Below are 18,793 nucleotides of genomic sequence, written 5' to 3'. Positions count from 1 at the left end.
ACCTCCTGATAGGCACCCGAGTCTCTGGGCATGGTGTGATGACCTATCCCTGCAGCCTGCAGCCAGAAGCAGTAAGAGAGCCACACTGTAGCAGCTGGGCTGGTACCTAAGGCTCACTTCTGGACACGTCGGTGCCATTTTTAAAAGGCTCCTTTGAGGTACCTTGTAAGAGTTACTTTTATTTTTACAGTGTGTTTAGAGCACTGGAGAGGTTCGAAGACATGTTGTTTCTCACCTTGGCCAGGATGGGCTATCAGTGTATGGAGAGGGAGGCAGGATGGGAAGGGCAGACAGGAACTTCAGATGACAAACGTCCCGCTACCATCCTGTCATCCTGCCTCTACGCCCTAAGATCAGTCCCTCACCGCAGGCCACTAACAAAAACTAACGCCGTGGGATTCTGCCACCAACCACCAGTGCTCTGATGGACCCTGGGTGGGCATCTTTCAACTCGGGTCAGGGTGGCACTGCCTCCCTGGGGCCAGAGCCAGATGGCACAGGTCACCGTCTTGGGCCCACAAGACTGTTTCCTGCTTTGGATGCCCATTGCATTCCGTGAGCTGTGATCTGTGTTTCTGAACAAAGAGCTATAAATTGGGAGTCCCCCACCCCTCCTCAGGCTCCATCGCTTTGTTGAGACAGATCACAGAACTCGGGAACACACTTGCACATATAGGCTCACTGCAAAGATAAAGAGAAATGGTCTAACAGGAGTTATGGGCAAAGCAAGACAAATGGAAGGGGCAAAGTTTGTGCCCTGGCTGGGCTCTCCACCCTCCTCTGTTTCCCAGCATTCAGTCTGCGGCAGCTCCCCGACCCAGGCCTTGGCTTTATATAGAGATATTATAAGGCAGCCATCACTGGTCAGTCATGACCATTGGTAGTCAGTGTGGCTTTTGGCCCCTCAGTCCTTCTTGGGTTCATAGATGAGATGTTGAGGCTTCATGATGAGTCCTGTCCATCATTCACACTCCAAAGACCCTCCCACCCCTCTGGAGACTTGTTGGGGGTTCAGGAACTGTGGTCCAGAGGCCAGGTTCTGAGTCTATCACAGCACCATGCCCCCATGGATGGGGACAGCGAGACCAGAGGAGATCAGTGTTCACCCTCCAGAGCTACCCACACCCCAGGGATGCTGCTGTCCTCAGAGTCCCTCCTCAGGGTCCTACTGGCTCACATCTACTGTGCTATTTTTCAGCTGGGTAAGGGTGGGGTTCTGGGCTGGACAGTTTGTCCTGGGCAGAGAGCCAGCTTACAGCCCCTGGGAACAGCGCAGCCCTGTTTCTTCAGGGCAGACTGTGCCTTGACCCTGGCCAGCTGTCCCGTCTACATCGGGAGTGATTAGCTAGCGGGCACAGAGGGTCTGCTGCCTACCACTGAGTAAAATGGTGCTGTCTGATAGAGGCTCCGTGCTGTCCCAACTCTGCACTGATGGGACAGGTCTGGATCCGAGCTCCCCCGTGTCCATCCCTTCCCTAGCTGTGTGCCCTTGGCCAGATTCCCACCTCCGGGTCTTCATCTGCTTGTGCTGGGAATGGAAGTGTCTCGGAGGATGGCTGTGGTACTGTCAGGGCTGAGGAGATGGCCGGATGGAGAGCCCCACAGAGGGCTTCGACTTTGGCTTCCATCCTGCCTCTGCCCCCATCCCCCGCCTCTGGTTGTCTCGCTCCAAAAGCTTTGCCCCTTCACAAGACTTACATCCACAGAAAGGAAAGGCCTGGTGCTCCGCTCAGGGATCCGTCAAATAGGTTAACAAGCCTGCTGGGCATCAGAGCCAGGAGCCTCTTACTGGGGGGAGTCACCCCAACATCTCAGGCTGAGTTCCTTCAACTGTTCCCAGCCTCCCTTTTCTTTGGGTTGGTGTGGGGGGGGGGTCCTGAGATAATGGGATAATTGGTCCCTCCCACACAGCAGGTCGCAAGCTTTCGCCTTAGGTCCCATGGAGGGACATCCCAGCACCCATCTCAGAGCAGTCTCTGGGGGTGTGGCTTTGCTATTGGAAGCTATCTCCCATGCATGGCAGCTCCTTGCCTTGTTCCCACCTTGCCAATAAATTAGGTCCCTGTGGCCTTCAAGACACAACTGAGGATTCAGGAAACGTGGGAAGCCATAGGATTTGGAGTGACAGAGTTTGGGAGTCAGTAGGGAACTTTACTGGGACTCTGGAGAGGTTTCTTCCTGGATATTCTAGATAACAAAAGCAGGTGCTGGTCGGTCTGGTGCCAAAGTCTGAGTCTTGATACTTCAGTCATTTAGTGAGCAGTTTCTGTGTGTTCCAGCACCTATCCGAGGAATTCCCACAGCCAACTTAGGTAACACTTACAACCTCTGAGGCCTTGTGGTTTTCATCATATAGGTAAGGAAGCCAAGAGACAGAGAGGTACTTCATTTGGCCAAGGACACACAGCTTGTGACTGATGCTGCCCAGGCAGTCAACTCCGGGTCCTCATCATGAACTTGTCTTTAGCTTTATTCATGTTCTACCAGAGGTCCTGGTGTAAGTGTCACCCAGAGGACCAAGCCCAGACTGTGCATGGCCAGGGACAGCAGAAATACAAAGGACGCAAATCCACAATCACTGAGACCCAGACCCAGTAGTTAGCCCCAACTCGCCTACAGAAGACCAAGGCAACAGTGTCACATGCAAGGTCCACCTCAGTCACTTGCTGCATTGGACAAGACAGCCCAAGCCACTAGAAGTCTTGGCTTCCTCCTCAGGAAGAGGATGGGAAGTTAATACCAACTCCACGGGGCTGCTGGGATGCGGTCAGCAAGCCTTACAGAGTTGTTGCTGCTGTTGCTGGTTTTTTTTAAGGATCTCAGCACAAAGTTGGATGTGACGGAAACACCAGCTGATCCCTCATTATTTACGTTTCTGTGTGAATGTGTATGTGCGTTTGGGAGCCATTGCCTGCACATGTGGAGGCCAGACGTGACAGCCATGGTCTTCCTCTCCACCTTGCTTTCTGATGCAGAATCTCACTGAACCTGGAGCTCACTGATTCAGCTAGGCTAGCTGAGGGAGCTTGTCTCAACCACCTTGCTCCAGGGTATAGGCATGTCCTGCCACACCAAGCTTTTTACCCAGGGGCTGGGGATCTGAGCTCACATCCCCACACTACCACAGTAAGCACTTCACCCAGAGCCATCTACTGAGCCCCTCCTCATTTTTGAATGTGGTCATTCACCCTTATTCCATGTCGGCATCTTTCCTCTGTAGGAGCTGCCCTGAGCAGGTCAGTAGTTGGGGTACAGTTCTATTTGGAAACAGGAGGGTGTACAAGATCTTGTGGTCCCCTCCTACCCAAAGTTCCTTGGTTCACTCATCCCTTCTTCCCCTCCTCATTCCCAGCAGTGGTTGTGGGTCTCACTAAAGTCAGCTTTCATTCTTGCTCCCCAGGTTTCCTGCTCCTTGCCTGTGGTCTCCACTGGCTGGATGCTGTTTCTATAGCAACAACAGCTTAAGAGCCTGAAGCCCCCCTCTGAGGTGACAGGCTTGGATGGAGATGGCTGATCAAATTCCTCAAGCATCCTCAGCCTTCTGAATGCAAAGCCTAGGAGAGGAATACAAAGTCTGAGCTGCCTGGGACTTGGAGCCCTAAGAACATCCCAAGGGAACCACCCTAGGTCTCAAGTGTCTCCTGAAATTCACATGTTGGAAACTCGAGAGATGGAGGTAGCAAGGTCCTAAGGGTGCTCGCTGTCCTCCTGTGAGATTAATAAGAGAGCAGCTCTCTTTTAAGGACGTGTTCACCCCTTCCCCCTCTTCCACACAAGCTCCTTCTATAGAGGATGCTTGCACACAAGGAAGTCCTCACCAGAGGCAGCCCTGGACCTTGGACTCCCCAGACTCTGGAACTGTAAGTCTAATAAATTCTTGTTGTTTGTAAGTCACATAGTCTATGACAATCTGATGGCAGCAGAATGAACCGCAACAGCCTGGGAAACACCTGAGCAGGTGGCCCCAGAGCAGCTTCCAACCTCCCCCAGGCCCAGAGCCTGGTTTTAGTGTGTGATGCAGAGGGGCTGTCATTCCCTGGGCAGCCTTCCTCACAGTCACCTTCACTGGTGGCTCTACAGCAGACAGGCCTCAGGCTGTGCTTGGAGAAACCCCAAGTCTCAGAGAAGATTCTTGAAGCTGTTTGGGGCTGAGACATCTCCTGTGGCACCTCATCCTCCCCAGCCTGTTGCAGGCTTCTTGCTCCCCCGACATGGCCTCACTGGTGGGGGTGGGGCAGGTATTTCTCCTTCCTCCCAGGGCTGCCAGGAGGCTTGCAACATGTCAGCGCTTAGAGATGACACTAGGGGGCGCTATACTGGCCCTGTAAAATGCAAGATGCTGTAGATCTAATAGTCCTCTTCCCATGACTCCCACCCCACCTGCTTTCAAAGACTACACCACCCCCCTCCACTGCTGCCCTGATGACACTGGGCAGTGGACCCTGAATGTGGGACATGGGGATGAAGTAACACTCCAAGGGAACTGGAGGTGTCTATGGAGTGCAAGGACAGCATTCTGTATGCTTCCCTGAGTCTGAGCTGGGAAGCCCGGTGCCCTGGAAGAACTCCGTGCCAAGCAGTTTCTTCCTCTGCCATGCTCCTGCCCTTATCCTCCAGAGTCTGCTCCTGGGAGCAGGAGATGAGCATCTCGGAGACCTACTACTGTCCCCTGCCAGGAGACCCTGGCAGACTTAGGCAGGATGGAGCTTGCTTGACAAATGCCATTTATTTCCTCTCCCTGCTTCCCACCCCCCTTCCAGTGGCTCCTGGGGTCACTGCCAAATGCAAAGTTGCTGTCTCAGGGTCGCTTCCTTGGGGCTCAAGACAAGAGGCTCCTCCCACCACTTTGTTATCCATGTGAACCACAAGTCACAGCTTGGGTAAGACTTTAAAAGGTGGTCCCAGACAGCTTTGCCATGTGAGACTCTGCATTCCCAGCCCAGCGTCCTATGATTGAGTCTGGACTCTAACTCCCATGGGCACTGTTCTGTGTGGGTAACAACCCATCATCTTGGAGTTTTCTGGAGCCAGAAGGTGGTCCTGCTAACACTGCTTCCTGGCTGCGTCTGATAGGATGGCATGGGCTCAACAGATGCCCTCTAGTGGTCCTATCTCGGTCCCCAGACCTGGTGTGATGATTCAGATCCTATTAGAGGGACGCAGGAGGGCTTGTGTGGGGTGAGTCCTCCAAGGATGTCTGTGAGTCTGTCCCCTCAGAGGAAAAGCTGCCCCCAGTTGGGTGGGAGGCCTTGCTCTGCCTGGGAAGGTGATGCCAGGAGAAGAGAGAGGTGAGGAGCCGCTCCAGTGTGGGCTCAGGGAGCTTGGGGGCACCTCTGCCTTCCTCAGGGTCCGCAGTCTGGCTGGCTTCCTGGGGTGGCAGACCTGTCCACATGTTTCTGCTCTGCTCCCCTTGGAAGACACGAGGAGCCAGACAGTCCTGTAGGGATCTGTTCCATTTGGAAGCCACTTCTCTAGGCAGACCCTGGCCCTTGGTTGCTGGCCCGCTTCGATCTACAAGCGCCGAGCAGTGGGCAGCAGTGACCTCTGGGCACGGGCAGTAGGCTAGTGCCTTCCTCAGCAAGCCCTGGATCTCCCGGTGTCGCTCCTGGGCCTCTTCCCACAACTCCTGACCCAGGCCGGCCCAGCTCAGCGAGGCCACCTGGAGCTGCATGGCCAGGAGCTTTTCCGTCTGGAACTCAGATGCCAGGCGCTTCAGATAACAGTGGAGGCGGAGGTGGAGCTGGTCCCCAGGGCTGGCCCTTGGAGTCTTGGCCAGCCTGAGCTGGGTCAGCAGGTCCTGACAGTCCACGTGGAACCGGGACATCTAAGGACAGAAAGAGGGAGGAAGGTGGGGGTTCTATGAAGACAAGATGAGTCTGTAAGCAGGAGTCAGCGTGGCTGACGGAACTACAGGGTGCACAGCCTGGTGTGCACAGCCAGGTGACAACGATCTCTGGTGAATGTGATGACCGTTATCCCTTTTCTTTTCAGATCTATACCCCTGCCACCTGCAGATAGCTTCTAGCACCCTTGGGCTCTTCAGGCCCCTTCTGACAGACCCACAGGCAGCAGGGCATGCATAAAACAAGAGCTATGGGAATGACCCGGAAACCCTCCTCAGAACTGAGAGCCGGTGTGGGGAGAGGGCTCTGGGGATAAAGGGCTTGCAGCACAAGCATGAGGCCCTGAGTTCGGGTCCCCAGCACCCACAAAAAGCTGTGTGTGGGAGCTCACAACTGTGGTCCCAGAGCTCCTGCTGTGGAATGGGAAGCTGAGACAAGGCCATCTCCACAAGCTCTAGGGCCAGCTATCCTGCCATGGTCAGTGACAAATGACAGGAGACTGTTTCAAAGAAGGTAGAAGTGAACTGATACCCAGGGTTGTCCTCTGACCTCCACAGGCATGTGTGTGGCACACGTCCACACAGACTGGGGGTACGTAGCTAGGCCTGTTGGTGTAAAGCTGTCATTCTGGCCACTCCACAGGTCAACACATTCAAAGCCTTCCTGGGCTACAGAGTGAGTTCTAATCTAGCCTGGACAATTTCAAGGAGACCCTATCTCAAAATAAAGTAAAAAAGCTAGGGATATGGCTTGGTGGTAGAGCATTTACCTACCAGGGTTGAGGCCTTGGGTTTAATTTCCAGCCCGGGGTGTTGGGGACTGTGGACCCCCAGACCCTGAATTTCCTGTGACCCCCCCCCTCCCCGCCTGCCAGAGTAAACAACTTGTTCTGCAGCTTCTCTGAGCACGAGACCCTCAGGAGTTCCTGATGGCAGGGGAGTGGTTTCTGGTGGTTTTGCAGCTGAGAGTTAGGGCATGGCCATTAGTCCAGGAGACCCTATATAAGCTGCCCTGGAACGCAATAAAGGGGTATTCTTGGCCTTGGCCTTACCCCCCCCCACTCCAGGCCCTTGCCCGACTCACAAACAGTAGCGTAGAATAGTTGTTGTACTACACTGGGGTGGGGCGATGGGGTTGGGGAGCTGAGACACTGAGAGAGGGGCGTCACTAATGCATTCCAGAGTGTTCTTTATTTTCCTGGTTCCATGAGTGTCCCAGGTCACTACTCTGAGCTGGATTAGTAGCCCATTTCGCAAAGGGAGAAAGTGAGGCACAAAGCAATGGAATGACTTTATCCCAAGTCACACAGTGAGGTAAGTGGGGACTGGACTCCCACCCCGGAGCCAACCTGTCTCCTTGTGCCCAAGAAAAGCTGGCTCAGGCAGGAGTGGGCAGTCAGTCCGGCAGGCTCCACAGCCCATACACCAGCTGGGCCTCTGCCCATCATGTGACTCTGCCTGTCCCTGGCACCCCCTCTCCCCACTGTACGCTACAGCAGCTGATGCAAAGGATAATCTCTCTCTCCATTAATTTGGGGCAGAGCAAGCCACTGGCTGGGGACAGCAGAGCCATTGGCTGTAAGGAGGCATCTTCCTGTGGATGAGGGAGCTTGTCTTTAGATAAATGGCTTCACATTCACAGTAGCACTTAGAACTCATGGCACCGTAAATCTCCCTTAGCAGCCAATGAGTTAGGGTTATTTAGAGGAGAAGGTACAGCACTCGGGCGCCCCACCTCGGTAGAGTCCTGTCTGAGTCCCCATCTTCCCAGCGGCGATGGTCAGGGCAGCACTGGCCAGCCCTGATCAAACTCTCAGAGGTGGCCAAGGGGACGATGGCCAGGCCTGCCCCTTTCCATGGTGCTCTTCTTAGGAGAAATGCTACCTTCTCCCAGGCCCAGCCTGCCCTCTCTGTCTCCCTTCTTTCCCAGTCTCAGGCTAGGACACCAAGTCTGCTATGCCACCTCGGGAAGTTCATAACCCAGAGAGCACATCAGATACAAGCTGGTGACAAGCAGCAGATCGTTTCGGATCCCAAGGGGCGCTGTGACACTATGGCATAGCGGGTGTAGTGATTTGATCAGGCCTCAGCTTTTCTGGCCAAAGAACAACTTCCCAGGCAGTGGGAAAAGCAGGGGGCAAGGGCTGCAGTGTTAGGAGTTGGGTTAATTCCAGGAAGATGGCAGGGAGGATGGGGGCAGCAGTCACTGGGCGAACAGAAGCTTCCAGATGGCCTTGACGCTGGGTGCATTGCTGGGGGGGGGGGAGGATTCCTTAATTTAATCTGCTTTCCTATTTTATTCTTTTTTTTCTTTTTCTTTTTTTTTTTTTTTTTTTTTGGTTTTTTTGAGATAGGGTTTCTAGCTTTGGAGCCTGTCTTGGAACTAGCTCTTGTAGACCAGGCTGGCCTCAAACTCACAGAGATCCACCTGCCTCTGCCTTCAGAGTTCTAGGATCAAAGGCATGCCCGGCTCCTATTTTATTTTCCACACGTGAGGGTTTCGCCAGCATGTATGTCTGTGCACCACATGTATGCCTGGTGCCTGGGGGAAGCCAGAAGTGTGTGTTGGATTCCCTGGAACAGGAGTTAGGGCCTCTTGTGAACCACCGTGTGGGTGTTAGGAATCAAACCTGGGTCCTCTGGCAGAACAGCCAGTGCTTGAAACCACCTCTCCTACCACCTGATTGGGAGTACATTCAAGCCAAAGGTCTGGGTTTGGATCGCACATAGTCAGCTGGCAGCTCTATGACTTTGTTCTCAGCACAGGGTCGATGTGACGGTGAAAAGGTTAGAACAGAGTCCTGGCACTGGAGACCCTACACCAGCGCGAGCCATATTTATTATCAACAGAGGCTGAGGTTCAGAGAAGGGCGGACAGCTGTTGAGGTCACACAGGCCACTTGGGTACATGCGGCCCAAGTCTCTGAATCCCGGACTCGGCCCGCCTGTGCTCTCCATGGTGAGGAAGGGGCAGGCTGTCCCTTCACTGCCACTATTGACATCTGCCTGCCTTGTCCCTGACCCAAGGAGACAGACAAGCCCTGTCCTCCATGTCCCCAGGCGTTTGTGAGTTGTCTGGGTCCCTCCCACTGCCCTCTGGAGCATCCCATGTCCCCAACTGTCCCTTCCATTCTGGGCCGCCCAACAGCTGTGGGGTGGGGTCAAGCTCCGTCCATGCTCTGTCCCTCATGGCAAGTTCAAGGGGCAGCTGAGGGCACAGGGCAGTCATGTGACTTCCTGTCCAGCTGGGACCCAGCTCTTCTAGCTTTCTTTCTTGTCCATAGGCCTCAGTTTTTCCTTTAGAAAAATGGGGGGGGGGGCTGGGTTATGTGAATTTAGGAGGTGAAGCCTTGAAGTCAAATCCTACTTGATGACTACCTAATCCTACCTGAATAGCTTACTTTTTCTGGCCCTTGGCTTTCTCCTCTGTAAAATGGGCATGATGCCGGTGGCCCCGACTCACCCAGAAGCAGGTAAATGCGAAGCGCTCACTGGCAGGGTCTGCATTCAGGCCAGCCTTTCTCCTAGCTAGCTTAACCACTTCCGCTCTTCTTCACCCTGCCTACTTGGCCACAGTTGCCTCCCAGCCAGTTCCTCTTCCACGTGAGGCACCTCCCGGACCCCACATTACCCCAGCGGGAGGATGCGGGTTTGTTCCGATGGGCCATGAGTTCCTCTCACCTTCTTTCTGAAGCGGTGGAGGTGAAGCAGGGTCTCCAGGTCAGTGCGCTGCCTCTCGGCTGCCATGTAGAAGTGTGTCAGCTTGGCTTGGAAGGCCTGCTGGGTGGAGGTGAAGGCTGCCAGGTCCGGGAGCTCTGTCTCACCTGCCCCTTCCTCTGCAGCTCCCAACTGCGCGGCCTGCTTGGACAGTTCCAGGCCCTGACGGTACTGGGCCTGAGGGGGGAGAAAGAGACCCACTCAAGTTCCTGCTTAAGGATCCACCCACAGTCAGGAGCTGCCATGACCTTCTGAGCCCCTATCTACAAAGCTCAGCCCGTGGACAAAGGTTAACGCATCCAATAGTCCAGGCCTTTGCCTTGGAAGTTCACTTCTTCTAGAAGGTTCTGTGACTTTGAAGCCTGGGTTGGAGACTTTGATCTTCCATAGTCCTCTACGCTGTGTTCAGGCCAGTTCCATCCTCTACTGTCTGGGAGTCCCTGAGGGCTGTGACAGCCAAAGCTTCCTGTCTATCACAAATACGGCATCCCCGACTGACCCAGCAGGCCAAGGTCAGGGCCCTGGAACATACATTTTAAGAAACCCACGAGGGTTCTGACTTCTCTGTACGTGGTCTTGGAGGACTTCCTGGAGGAGGCAGAACCTCACTGCCCCAAGAAGTTCCCTTGCCCTTTCCGACCCCTGCATCCGGGAGCTAGCTGACCCCACTTGGGCCCTGGAACATACCGCAACCTGCAGGAAGAAGTCCTCGAACTCGGCATGGACTTTCTCGATGGTCTCTGCGCATAGATCGACAGGGGCAAGGGCCTGCAGACACTGCCTTCCTTCCCGCTCCATCCAGTCACTGACCTGGGCAGAGGACGGGGGGTTCAGTCGTGATGGGTGGCTAAGGAGTCCTTCTGGGCGACTGTCTACTTCCTTGTGTGTGTCCACATGCATGGGGCGTGTGCAAGCTTGCATATGTGTGCATGTGTGCAGGTAGGTGTATGTGAGGGTACTTGTGTATGGGGACCAGAGGTCAGCTTGGGTAGGTTTTGCTCCTAAGGATCCGCCCACTTTGGTTTGTTGTTGTTGTTTGTTTGTTTGAGACAGCGTCTCTCACTGGGATCTTGGGCTCACCAATAAGGCAAGGCCTGCCTGGCCCCCTTACTCTGTCTCCTCAAGGATGAGATTACAAGTGTACACCACCACATGCAGTGTTATATGGAGGTTTTGTGGATCAAACTCAGGTCCATATACTTGTGTGGTATGAACACTTCACCGACTGAGCCGCTTCCACAGCCCCTCAACTTCTTGAGGGGCCAAAGCCTTCTCAACCTTAATCAGTTGTGGACCTGGATGTATAGAAGCCGTGGACAGGAGATGCTGGGCAGGAGAATCGGGTGAGGGGAACACGTGGTTGCATTCTGCAAGGTCAGAGGGTAATGGCCTCCCTCAGCTCAACCCAGAGGGCATATGGCACTGTGAGTGGCCTGCACCAGGGAGACCCTCTGTGTGTATGGTTGTGGGGTGAAGCCAAGGTGGCTTGAGGTCCTGGGAAGGCAAGACTTATGTCAGTCTGGCCACTGAGTGTCACCTGGTCATAAAAGGTTGGTCTCGGGGGACGAGCTCCCTGTCTTAGGGGTATGTAACTGGGGCTGGAGGGGCCCCTGCCAGTGACGAAGGCTCTACCAAGAACTCACTGTGGATATGCCTGACCCTTGCTTCAGTTTATGGGTGATACAGATGGTAAAAAGTGCCTCTGACCCTGTAGTAGTTTGAATGTAATTGGCCTCCTAATCTCATAGGGAGTGGCATTATTAGGAGGTGTGGCTTTGTTGGAGTGGGTATGGCCTTGTAGGAGGAAGTGTGTCACTGTGGGGCCAGCTTTGAGGGTTCCTATGCTCAGGATACCACCTAGTGTGTCAGTTGACTTCCTGTTGCCTGCAAGTTGTAGCACTCTCAGCTGGGCAGTTGTGGTGCACGCCTTCAATCCCAGCACTCAGGAGGCAGAGGCAGGCAGATCTCTGTGAGTTTGAGGCCAACCTGGTCTACAGAGCGAGTTCTAGAGCAGGCGCCAAATCAACACAGAGAAACCCTGTCTTGAAAAACCAAAACAAAACAAAAAGATGTAGCACTCTCAACTCTAGTACCATGTCTACCTGCACGCTGCCATGCTCCCTGTCATGATAATGGACTGAACCTCTGAAACTGTAAGCGAGCCCCTCCAATTAAATGTTTTCTTTATAAGAGTTGCTGTGGTTGTGGTATCTCTTCACAGCAACAAAAACCCTAACTAAGACAAACCCTGAGAAGGTTTAGTGCTAATTCTGTACTTGATAGAATGCAGGATCACCTAGGAGACTAGTCTCTGGGGCTTATCTTGGTTTTATTATTTGCAGTGGAGACCTGCCTACTGCGGGTGGCGCCATTCCCTGGCTGGGATGCTGGGCTGTATATTCCTGATTGTGGGTGCATCATGATCCTTCTACTATGACCCCCCCCACTGTGATGGACTGCACTCTTGAGCTGTGGGTGCCCCATGACCCCTCCACCTTGACCCCCCCCACTGTGATGGACTGTCCTGACTGTGCACTCTTAAACTGTGAGCCAGCACAAACTTCCTCAGATGGCTTTTGTCACAGCCCCAGGGAGAGAAAACAAGGCATTCCTGCTCTGGGGACACCAACAAAGATACTCTGCCTTCAGAAAACTCAAGGCTAGACATGCAGGTGCAGAAGCTTGAGCAGTCGGTGGCTCAAGGGTCAAGGCTAAGTACCCAGCAGGAATGACCCAGCCTAGGGCAGACAGGGATATGTTGGCTTTAAGTATTGAAGCCAGGCGAAGGGGCACCAATAGATCCAGTCTCAAACTCCAGATGTGCAACCACAGTGGATGACATCTACCTGGCCTCAGTTTCCCCATGTGCGGTGGGGAATCCCAAAGGCTCCCGTGTCACTGGTAAGAGACCACACTGGAAGACAAGCATATTCATAGACACTCTAGTCCAGGGGACGCTCACAGTCGGTGCTAATAAGTGCAGCCCTTATATTCGACATTTAATCTGTGAAGCACTGATTGGATAGCATGTTTTCTGCCTTCGCCCCAACACCAAGGGCTGATATTTTAACTCCAGAACAAAGTGACCCCATAAAGCACCATGTCCCCCAGTAGCAGCCCCCTTACCTGGTGGATGGCAGTTTCCAGTTGGCCCAGGCGGACACGGAGCTCCAGCCTTCGGAGGAGGTGGTTGGACGCAGTGACCAGGACGTGAAGCTGGTCATCCACAAGGTTGTACAGGGCTGCGGCTTCAGCCAGATGGCTCCTGGGAGGGAGAGGAGGATGAGAAGACCCAGAAGCGGTCTCTCCCCTCACCCGCCTCCTTGTGCTCTCGCTGGTCATGGGCCTGCCCCCCTAATCTGCGGCCCCAGCTGGACTGCCAGTCACTGACCTGATGTGTGACCTAAAACAGAGCCCTAGCCCACTCCGGGCCTCAGCCACATACCCGAGGATGCAGCAGGAACGGAAACGATCCTGTTCCTCTTGGCAGAGAATGAAGCCAGCTGGGTAGATCTGAGTCTGAATCCCAGTCCTGCTACCTGCTAGTGTGGGTCCTTGTGCAGCATCACCTCTTTGGAGGGGCTCTGGTTCCCCGTCTTTAAAATGGGAATAGTAATAGAACCCACTGCCCAGAGTGGTTGTAAGCAGAAAGTGATCGAAGCGGGGGCTTCCAGAAGTGCGGCTCCCACGTTCTACTCCAGGCTTCTGCATGAGGCCCCAGTTGGGGAACTTTCTAGTGCTGCCTAGGGGATTCTGGGAAGCCAGGGACCTTCGCCCCTTCATGAGAAACTCTCACTGGAGTGCCGGGCACTAGGCGTCGTCTGTCATCCACACATTCGCAACATCCTATCTTCCTAACCTCTATTAGACAGGACACGGGTATAGAGAGGCAGCTGTAACCCATGACGGTCTTTGTCTCTGGTAGAAAGCCTCAGTGTCCCAAACTGGCTTCAAACTCCTACATGACCAAGGATGACCTTGAATCCGGGGCCCACCTACCCTGCAAAACATTTTTAAAGTGGCCAAAGCAGGTTTGTAATGGAACTTCTTGCGCGGCGATGCTCCGCGAAAGGAGAAACCTGGGGTCTCCCCACAACTGCCCTAGGGAGCCTGTTTTCAGACAAAGACGAAAGAAGGAAAGGTTGCCTTTTCGAGGGACGCCCGTCACGGGTCTTACATCAGAAAAAAGCCCAAAAACGCCTGAAGGAGAAGCTAGCACAGAGGGCTGCAGGGACCGGCGCTGTATGGGAAAGGGCTGAGGCGAGCGTGTGCCCACAGCGCCCCCTGGTGGACTCCAGCTCAAAGGTCTGGAGGGACCTCAGGTAGACAGGAGGGGTAGGGTGTAGCAGGTGAGGCAGGGGCATGGAGACTAACAATGATGGGCGGGAGGTGGCCCACATTAGGCACCAGAGCCCCCCTCTGTTTCGGCTCCACCTGCATGAACCCTGGTGCATCTCAGGGTGATGTGTTCTGCCAGTTCCTATCTATTTCCTGGCCCCACCACATTCCAGATGTGTGACCTTAGGATACTCAGTTAACCTCTCTAAGTCTCAGGTTCCTCTACTGTAACAAGAGGAGACAACTGGGCTCCACCTCGAAAGTGGGAATTAAATGAGTTAACATTTTCATTCTTTAGAACAAAGCATACACACACACATCAAATGTTGGTTCAGTGCACAAGTTGTTCCTAAAAGTGCATAAATTTTGCATTTGGCTCTTGAATATACATACCTATGTTTTACTGGAGCAAATATTTCTAATTACTGACCAATTCAGTTACATGCTCAGTATCCCTTGGCCCAGAAGCATATCAGATTTTGGAATCTTTCCAATTTTAGGGTATTTGGATACGTATAATGAGGCATGTGGGCAATGGGACTTCAGCCTAGACAAGAAGTCCATTTGCATTTCAGACACACCTTTACATACGGTCTGAAAGTAATTTTGCACAATCATTTCAATAACTCTGTGTATGAAGCAAAGCTCTGGGTGTAATTGCTGCCCTGTGCCCAGACCGTCTGAGTTTAGAACAGGCAGGACATCTGATCTGAGATTGAGGAGGTTCCACTTCACAGCAGGCAAGGAAGCTGGTGCTGTCCAGTCAGGCCTGCCGCCCACCTGTGGTCCTGAGGTCCTTCCCCTAGGCTGAGCATGGGAAAGGCAGGCCTGTTCCTTAGCCACCCAGCTATCCCAGCCTTGGGTTCCTATGGGCCATACTGTTTGTTCCCTGTGCTCAGTCTCAACTTCTTCCTGCTAATAAGAGTGGCGTGGGCAGCACCAGGCCCTTTCCAGGAACACGAGACGGGTCTGGAAGGGCTTGGGCCAGAGCCTGGGATGGAAAAGGCGCGGTGGTTCATGTGTGCGGAGAGGAAACAAGAGAACTGGTCCTCCAACGCCTGTCCATGGCTGAAGATGGCCAAAGATGAAGAAGCAGATGGTGAGTGATCCCCAAGGCTCAGAGGGTGGGGAACCTGTGACCCAATTGTTCCCCTAGGCCCACCCTATGCATTCTCTTCACGGGGTGACCCCACCTCTGAGCTTCATGGGGCATGAAGGCGGGGAGATTGAATGTGCGTACCTGACATCAGGGTTGGCATTCAGCCTGCTGGCCTCCTGCTGCAACCTGGCCAGAGTAGCTCCACCTTCCCTCTGGAGAGCCAGCAGGCCCGGGTCCCTCAGCACAGCCTCCATCAGATCCTTGGACTTGCTCAGGCACCTGGTGGCCTCCTGCCAACATGGGGGGGGATGTCCTTAGGCCCAATCCTCACTCTCCCCTGTAGCCTTCCAGGGATAACCACGCTGATAGAGCCTGAATCTCCCAACTGGGTGCTTCAAGAAAGCCTGCCCTTTAATCTCTAGCATTGCTCCTGAAGCTATGACCCTCTTATCACCATGGGAACCTCACTGGTTCTGGCTCCATCCTTTCTTGGAAATACCGACCCCAGACTTTTGGTTGAGCTTTCTGAAGCCCTCTGGCTTCCCCTGCAGCAAGAAAAAGGGACATCAAAGAACATACCTCATGACCCCTGCTTCAAACTCTCCAGGGCCCTTCTGCCCAGCTCCTGGGCCCAGCTCCTTCCTCTGTACTTTGCTCCACAGATACCCAGCTACACCCTGCCTCAGGGCCTTTGGACATGCTTGCCCTCATTTCCCCTCAAAGACAGACATGTTCTCTCTCTCTCTCTCTCTCTCTCTCTCTCTCTCTCTCTCTCTCTTTCTCTCTTAGATTTATTAGTGATGTATAGAGTGTTCTGTCTGCATGTACTTCTGCCCGCCAGAAGAGGGCACCAAATCTCATTGCAGATGGTTGTGAGTCATCGTGTGGTTGCTGGGAATTGAACTCAGGACTTCTGGAAGACCAGCCAGTGCTCTTAACCTCTGAGCCATCTCTTCAGGTCACAAAGACATGTTCTTTCAGGCCACAGTTAAACACCATCTCTTCAAAGACTGCCCGCCTTCCTCACTCTTACCACTTTTACGGCATTCGACACAATTTGTAATCCACCCCCCCTTTTTGTTTCAGCTTGGGGTCTCTTGCATCCCTGGCCAGTGTTCTACCATTGATCTGCATCCCCAGTCCCCATAGCGACCTTTTAAATAGCCACTCTGCCGCTGCACCATGACCCTCACCAAAGCAGAGGCAAGCTGGATCCTCAGGTGGATGCCCAAGAATTATTTATTATCTGAGTGACAAAGTGGAAGACAGAGTGACCACCCTAAGTGTCCCCTTCCCAGTGCTCTTGGTACTTAAGAGTCTGAGGTACGCTGGAGGCTTCCCTACCCTGTGATCCCAGCTTACCTGCACCCCACCAGGGGTGTCACCCTTCTCAAACTCTTGAATGGAAGCCTGCAGCAGGGATGAAGCCTGGCGAAGGTCAGCGAGGAACGGGTCCAGCTTCTGCAAGTACAGGCGCCAGGGCACAGAACTCAGCCTGGGAGAGCAAGAGCAGAGATATCTTTCCCCAGGAGGACACGGGGAGGCACCGTGTGGGGCTTCTAGAACTCATACTACAGCAGAACCATCAGGAGAGTGGCCGAGAGTGGAGCTTGATGAGCCCCATTTCCCCCCATACCCCAATCTTTCTCCCACCTCTAGCTCACCCTGAGCACAGCTGAGCCAGACCCTGCTCCGGGGCAGTCTGAGAACAGCTACCAGAGGAGCGAGAAGATGGGTCTGAGCTCTTCACAGACCCTAAGGCTTCCTCATAGAAGGAGCAGGATGGGGGTGAGAGGCTGGGCTGGAGAAAACGCTTGGCCCAGCTCAGCCATCAGCTTACTGCGAGACCACAGGTAAGTTACTTAACATCTCTGGGCTTCACGTCTGAGTCGTGGAACCCATGGTATTAGAATGTACTTTACAGCGGGGTAAGGGTTTGATGGATTAATTTGTGCATGGGATTTAGAATAGAGCCCAGAACATGCCAGACTCATGATCACTGTAAGTTTTACACTCTGAATTACCCAGTAAAACGTCACGTAAAGGGACAGCCTGGAAGACGAAGTTCAAAGGTCACCGGGTTAGCGCGAGGCCTCTGGAGAGGAGGAACCTGGGAGCAGGTCATGCCACTGATGACTACATGCTATCCCTCCACATATTCAGGGGAGTGATTCTAGGAGCCCTACCCCCCAGGACACCAAGACCAGGATGCCCAAGCTCCTTCTGCTAAGTGTCTTGTAGAACCATGTACACCTCCTGGGGACTAGAAACCGCCTGAAAATGACTCAGATAATAGATGCCAGGTAGACACTGCCTTGAAAGTTGTACTGGTTTGTGTCCCAACGAGCAAGTCTGTAGGTGGTCCACTGGCATGCAATGCCTCCCTCACCCCCTCTCCTTTCCCTCTCTCTCCCATCCATTTACTATTACTATTATTATTATTATTATTTTATTTGGGGTTTTTTTTGAGATAAGTTTCTCTGTGTAGCCCTGGCTGTCCTGGACTCACTCTGTAGACCTGGCTGGCCTCGAACTCATAGAGATCCACCTGCCTCTGCCTCCCAGGTGCTGGGATTAAAGGCGTGAACCACCACTGCCCAACTCTTTTGTCTGTTTTTTTTTTTTTTAAACTTTTTTATTGGGAGAAAGATGTGCATGCCATGGCATGTGTAGGAGAGAGGTGTGCACACCATTGTGTGTGTGTGTGTGTGTGTGTGTGGAAGTCAGAGGGTGTTCATGGAGTTGATTCTCTCCTCCCACCTTCACGTGGGTCCCACAGATGGAACTCAGGTCACCAGGCTTGCATGACAAACACTTTTACCCACTGAGCCATCTCACTGGCACTTTCTCTGGGTCTATTTGTTTGTTTTAGTTTCTTGCAACAGGATCTCGTAGCCCAGGATGGCCTTGAACTGGCTATGTAGCCAAGGATGACCTTAAGCTCCTGATCCTCGTGTCTCAGGTGCGGGGATGGCAGCCTAGATACTTTCAGCCCAACATAGGTTGATTCCACAGTTAAGCCTGCACTCAGCACCAGACACCAGCAGGACATGGGGGCACAGGCCAGTTACCCCAGTACTTGGGATGCAGGAGGCAGGAGGTTCTTGAGCTTAAGGCCACCTGGATTTCAAAGAAAGTCGAGAATATATAGCTATGTGGCCTGAGCTGAGTGCAGACCCTGTCTTGAGAAAACAAGGGCCAAGCCTGGAGGCTCAGGTACCCCACTTGCCCCTCTCATGCAGGGCTCTGGGTTCCATGTCTCAGAGTCACCAAGAGAACACAGGAAAAAAAAGCGAAACAATTCACAGAGGTCTTCCACACGGAACAGTAGATAATAACTTACCACGCTATCAGTAGAGACAGGATTTCTCCATGGAGGGGTGACTTTCACCCCCACCCTGGCCGGAATCTGTCATACTTTGTGGGGAGTGGGGCAGCTGGGTGGGTGTTAGGCACCTTCAAAATAGGTGATTCCATGTGCTGCCTACTCTTGTGGCCTTCTAATTAACCCGTGCACAGAACGCCCTGTTGTGGAACACAGGATGGAGCCAGGGGCGGTTCCCTTCCCTACCCTATAGGAAGCAATGCATGATAACTTACCATGTGCCCATGGCTCCATGGGGCAGAGGTTGACAAAAGCTGTCTAAGTGTGTCAGACAAGCTTTACTAACTTTAACTCAATCCTTATAAAAATCCCACAAAAAAGCAATTTCATTTCCCTCCCCATCCTCCCGTTTGCCAGTGACGAAAGCAAGATTCAGAGAAGGTGGGTCACTTACCCAAAGTCACAGAGCAGA

General features: G+C 53.3%; 1 protein-coding gene across 3 annotated transcripts in view; it reads right to left on the bottom strand.

The window, feature by feature from the left end:
* Positions 1-4,707: 4,707 nt before the first annotated feature.
* The window catches only part of Kiaa1755 (KIAA1755 ortholog), a 35,765-nt gene continuing 21,679 nt past the window's right edge, over positions 4,708-18,793 (bottom strand). For all 3 annotated transcript variants that reach the window (XM_087911054.1, XM_087911052.1, XM_087911053.1), the window contains exons 9-14: positions 16,359-16,457; positions 15,138-15,286; positions 12,686-12,824; positions 10,247-10,369; positions 9,524-9,736; positions 4,708-5,824 (exon numbers count right to left, since the gene is read on the bottom strand). In XM_087911054.1, coding sequence (XP_087767180.1) covers positions 5,150-5,824; positions 9,524-9,736; positions 10,247-10,369; positions 12,686-12,824; positions 15,138-15,286; positions 16,359-16,457 — 1,398 coding nt within the window. In that variant the 3' untranslated portion in view covers positions 4,708-5,149. The remainder of the gene's footprint in view (positions 5,825-9,523; positions 9,737-10,246; positions 10,370-12,685; positions 12,825-15,137; positions 15,287-16,358; positions 16,458-18,793) is intronic.

Source organism: Myodes glareolus, chromosome 10, assembly GCF_982192425.1.
Source record: "Myodes glareolus chromosome 10, mMyoGla1.1, whole genome shotgun sequence".
NCBI classification, from domain to species: domain Eukaryota; kingdom Metazoa; phylum Chordata; class Mammalia; order Rodentia; family Cricetidae; genus Myodes; species Myodes glareolus.
The sequence above is the reverse complement of the archived record's forward strand: the minus strand, read 5'-3'. Positions and strand labels throughout refer to the sequence as shown.